The 4,074-nt window shown below is 23.9% G+C and overlaps 1 protein-coding gene across 1 annotated transcript; it reads left to right on the forward strand.

Annotated features, from left to right (window-relative positions):
- The first annotated feature begins 2,944 nt into the window (after positions 1 to 2,944).
- Positions 2,945 to 3,301, forward strand: LOC127245042 (uncharacterized). The gene has a single exon (XM_051265685.1). It carries the CDS (start codon positions 2,945 to 2,947, stop codon positions 3,299 to 3,301), a length of 357 nt encoding a protein of 118 aa, XP_051121642.1.
- The last annotated feature ends 773 nt before the right edge of the window (positions 3,302 to 4,074 follow it).

Here is a 4,074-nt window from a genome sequence, read left to right on the forward strand (position 1 = left end):
CTCCAAAATCCTTCAAACAAACACACCCTTTAGTACACTTAGCTCTATTCCATTTTTAGAGTTAAATGTTTTATATAATTTTATTATTTTTAGAGTGTATTGTATATTTTTTTATTATTTTTTAAAAAATATTATATAATTTTATATTTGATAAAGTGATATGTAATTTTATTTATTTTAAAATTTGATGTTTTTATAAAAAAATAAATATATTTTTTATAAATTTATAAAAAAAATTATTTTTTTATATAAAAATAGTTTTATTATATTTTTCATTTTTTAATATACAAAAAAAAAATTATTTTTATTTTAAAATTTTTTTAAAATACATCTAAATTTTAAAATAATAATTAAAAATAATTCCACGTGTTCGCCAGATGGCGCTTACTTGGCGGACATGTGTCCTCTGGCGTGCTACGCAGGTGTCATGCTGACATCTCCGGCACCAGAGGACTAAAAATGTGAAAAAATTTCACTTACAAAATTATTTTAAAACATATTTCAATTACAAAGACTAAAATAATAAATAAATATAGTTACAAAACTATTAAAAAATAATAATAATAATAAAAAAAAAAAGAGATTATCCTATTTTTATTAAAAATGGTGTTCAAATATATATATCAAGATAGGAACTCAAATTCAAATTGAATAATTGAAACAAAAGTAAAATAAAATCACAAACAAATGTAACCCTATCTTCTTTTTTTGTTTATCTAAAATATTAATCAATATATCTATATATATATATATATAATACAAAAAGAAACTCCAATTCATACCAATCCAAGCTATAAAAACAATCAGTACTAAGTAAAATGTGCTGTTAATTTTACCAAGTGATAATTTTCATTAATCATATCTCCAATTGCTTGAGTACCTCATAAAGTTCTATATAAATTGATTTATCATGATCAATTATTTATTTTATTGAGTAATGAACCATATATATATATATATATGTATATATATTACAATGCTAACATCCTAATTTAAACAATGTAGAATATACTTCAAATAATCGAAAAAAAATTATTTTATTGCATAGAATCATAAAATCCGAAAAAAAAAAAAAAAAATAGAAACATTGAGATTACCTTAAGGTAATATTATTCAAATACTATATTATTTATTGCATAGAATCATAAATCCAAAGCAACAATGGGCAACATTATTGGCAACACCTTAAGGGAATATTATTCAATCAACATTTTTTTCATACACAACTTCAATATCTTTACTCATCACCCCAATTTGTCATAACGTTGAAGTCAATGTTGTCATAGCTCTTCTCGACTACGTTGTCAGTAAAACGTAAGAAAATGACTGAATAGTCACTGTCTTGGTCGGGTATATATGCGTTGAATATCGCTCCCTTCACATCACTATAGACTTTAATGTAATATTTTGTATCAATTTCATCTAGCTTTATTGGATCAAGTCGCTCGCCTCTTGTCAGTTCATAAACGATCTTACTATCATTATATCTACTGGGATAGAATTGAATGTATATAGGATCGTATTCTTCATACATATTATTGAACAATATGAGGGCAACCGACTGTGGCCCCGACATATTGGTATGAATATGTATTTTTGTATCTATAATTTGAGTATATTATAGAATTAACCAAGGATGTGTATATATAGTGTCAAAAATATCTCAATCATCAATACAAAATAATCACTTTTAAAATTAGCAAATAAATTTATTTTTTTTCCATTTTTTTGTCTTTTGTGTTATTGATATCCAGTGAAATTTAGGTAGATATATCTATGCTATTTAAATGTTATGAAATTTTCATTAGATCTCCAAGGAAATTTAATATGCATATTTGAAGTAAATTATAATATCTATTATTTTGAAATTGGATAAATTGTGTAAATTAGTGTTATTATACACATTAACATTATATCACTACAAAATAATAGTATATTTGTAACGGAATTTCGTCCCTAAAGTTCACGTAGCTAACGTAATTTCATCTCTGATTCCGTCTCTAATGTCATTAGTAACGGAAAAATTGGATTTAGAGACCGAAAAACCTTGTTACAAAAATAATATTTTCTTGTAGTGTATATATAATATATATTTTATTCACTCGTAAAATTCAATCTAAAATATTATTTATATGTTTCTCATACCTAATATAAATATATATATATATTCACCTAAAAATACAAAATGATTGCACTTATATAAATTAAATATCATATAGTTGATATGATCACATTATAATATAATTTGTGCTGTTGAATTAAGTTTTGAATTTCATCAATTATTCACACCATATATAGTTTGCTATGAAAAATAGAAATGATTGATTATATATTAAAAATTTTCATAATAATTTTAAAACTATATTTTCCTTGTCGTAAAATTTATGGTTGCATGCAATATTTCAAACAAAGGTTCATTTGCCACAAATATATTAGTCATATACCAAATTTTACAAATTATCGTAACAGCATTAAATTATATTTTCCGACTAATAGATAATATACAATACAAATAATTAAAATCGTACGAAAATAAATATAATTTGCCGACGATGGCAAATAAAATCCATTTACAAATTATGCACATATTCGTCAAAACTAAAATATAATATATTATTAAATAGCATTAATTTTCTCGATCGAAAAAAGACTCTCCTATAAATAACCATCCCAAAGCATCGATAATCATCGCAACTTTACGTATATTTGAAATTTAATTTTTCTACTTTTTCAATTTTATAAAATGGCTGGCAGACAGACTAGAGGTCGGCAAAGAATTCCAATAAGGCGCATTGAAAATATGGACGATCTCTATGCCACATTTTCAAAGCGTCGTCTTGGTCTGTATAAAAAATCCAGTGAACTTAGCACCCTTTGTGGTGTTGACATTGGAATAATTATATCTTCTCCGACAAACAAACCTTTTTCTTTTTTTCATCCAAACATGGAATCTGTGCTGGAAAAATACAGAAATCCGAATATCCCTGTTGATGATTATACTCGACTGATCGAGGCTTATACTCGAGAGCGGATCAAGCAACTCAATCAACAACTTGATGAGATTTTGGATGCTAAAAATCAATTAATGGAAACAGAAAAACGGCTCGATGAGATGGATACGACTCGTTCTAAAGGTTGGTGGGAAGAAATCCCTGTCGAGAGTTTAGATGGTAATCAGATTAACGAATGGATTGTGTGGTTCGAGAATGTTCTAACTATAGTGAAAGATCGTAGAAGTAAGATGATCGAAAATGGCGAGCGTGGCGACATCAACGGCGGCGGTTCTTCAAGTCAAGTATAATCTTTTTAGGATCTTTGTGGTGATATGAACATGTAATTCTATTGTCATTAATAGAATGAAATGGCCATTAAAAGAGATTATGTATAATACAAGTTGTGGTTTTATTTTTAATTTTGTTACTTTTAGATTGTGATACTATTATTTAATGTAGATTTTAGTATTTAAAAAAATAAAAAAAATTATAAATAATACAATATATATTATAACAGTCAATAAAAATAAATAAATAAAAGTTAATAAAATATACAAAATATAGTATTTTTTTTATAAATTTTTATATTTTACAATAAAAACACTTAAAATAAAATATGATTATACAATAAAATAATAAAATATTTATTTTAATAGATTATTGTATAAAATTATAATTTTTTTTCTAAAATATCTTTAATTAATGATAAAATAATTTTAAGTTTACTCTTAATAAAAGATCAACTAATCTTTTTAATATTAATACTATTATTTAATCTTATCTAAAAGAAAAAGAATAAATAATCTTTAATATATTACTATTATATCAAATTTTACTTAATTACGAATTATAATAATAGATAGTAAATACTCCCTTCGTCCCAAATACCATGTTCACGTTCTCATTTCTGTCCGTTCCACATACTTATGTCACTTTCTTTTTTTAAAAAAATAATTACACGCTTTAATCTCATTTTAAATTTTTAAACTTTTTTTAATTTTAATTAAACTAATTAGTTATCTCAATTTTAATTTATAATTATTTATATTATAAAATAATTATTTTTACTAATACATTATTA

The sequence above is a fragment of the Andrographis paniculata genome, unplaced genomic scaffold (assembly GCF_009805555.1).
Source record: "Andrographis paniculata isolate CXL003 unplaced genomic scaffold, ASM980555v1 Contig21END, whole genome shotgun sequence".
NCBI classification, from domain to species: domain Eukaryota; kingdom Viridiplantae; phylum Streptophyta; class Magnoliopsida; order Lamiales; family Acanthaceae; genus Andrographis; species Andrographis paniculata.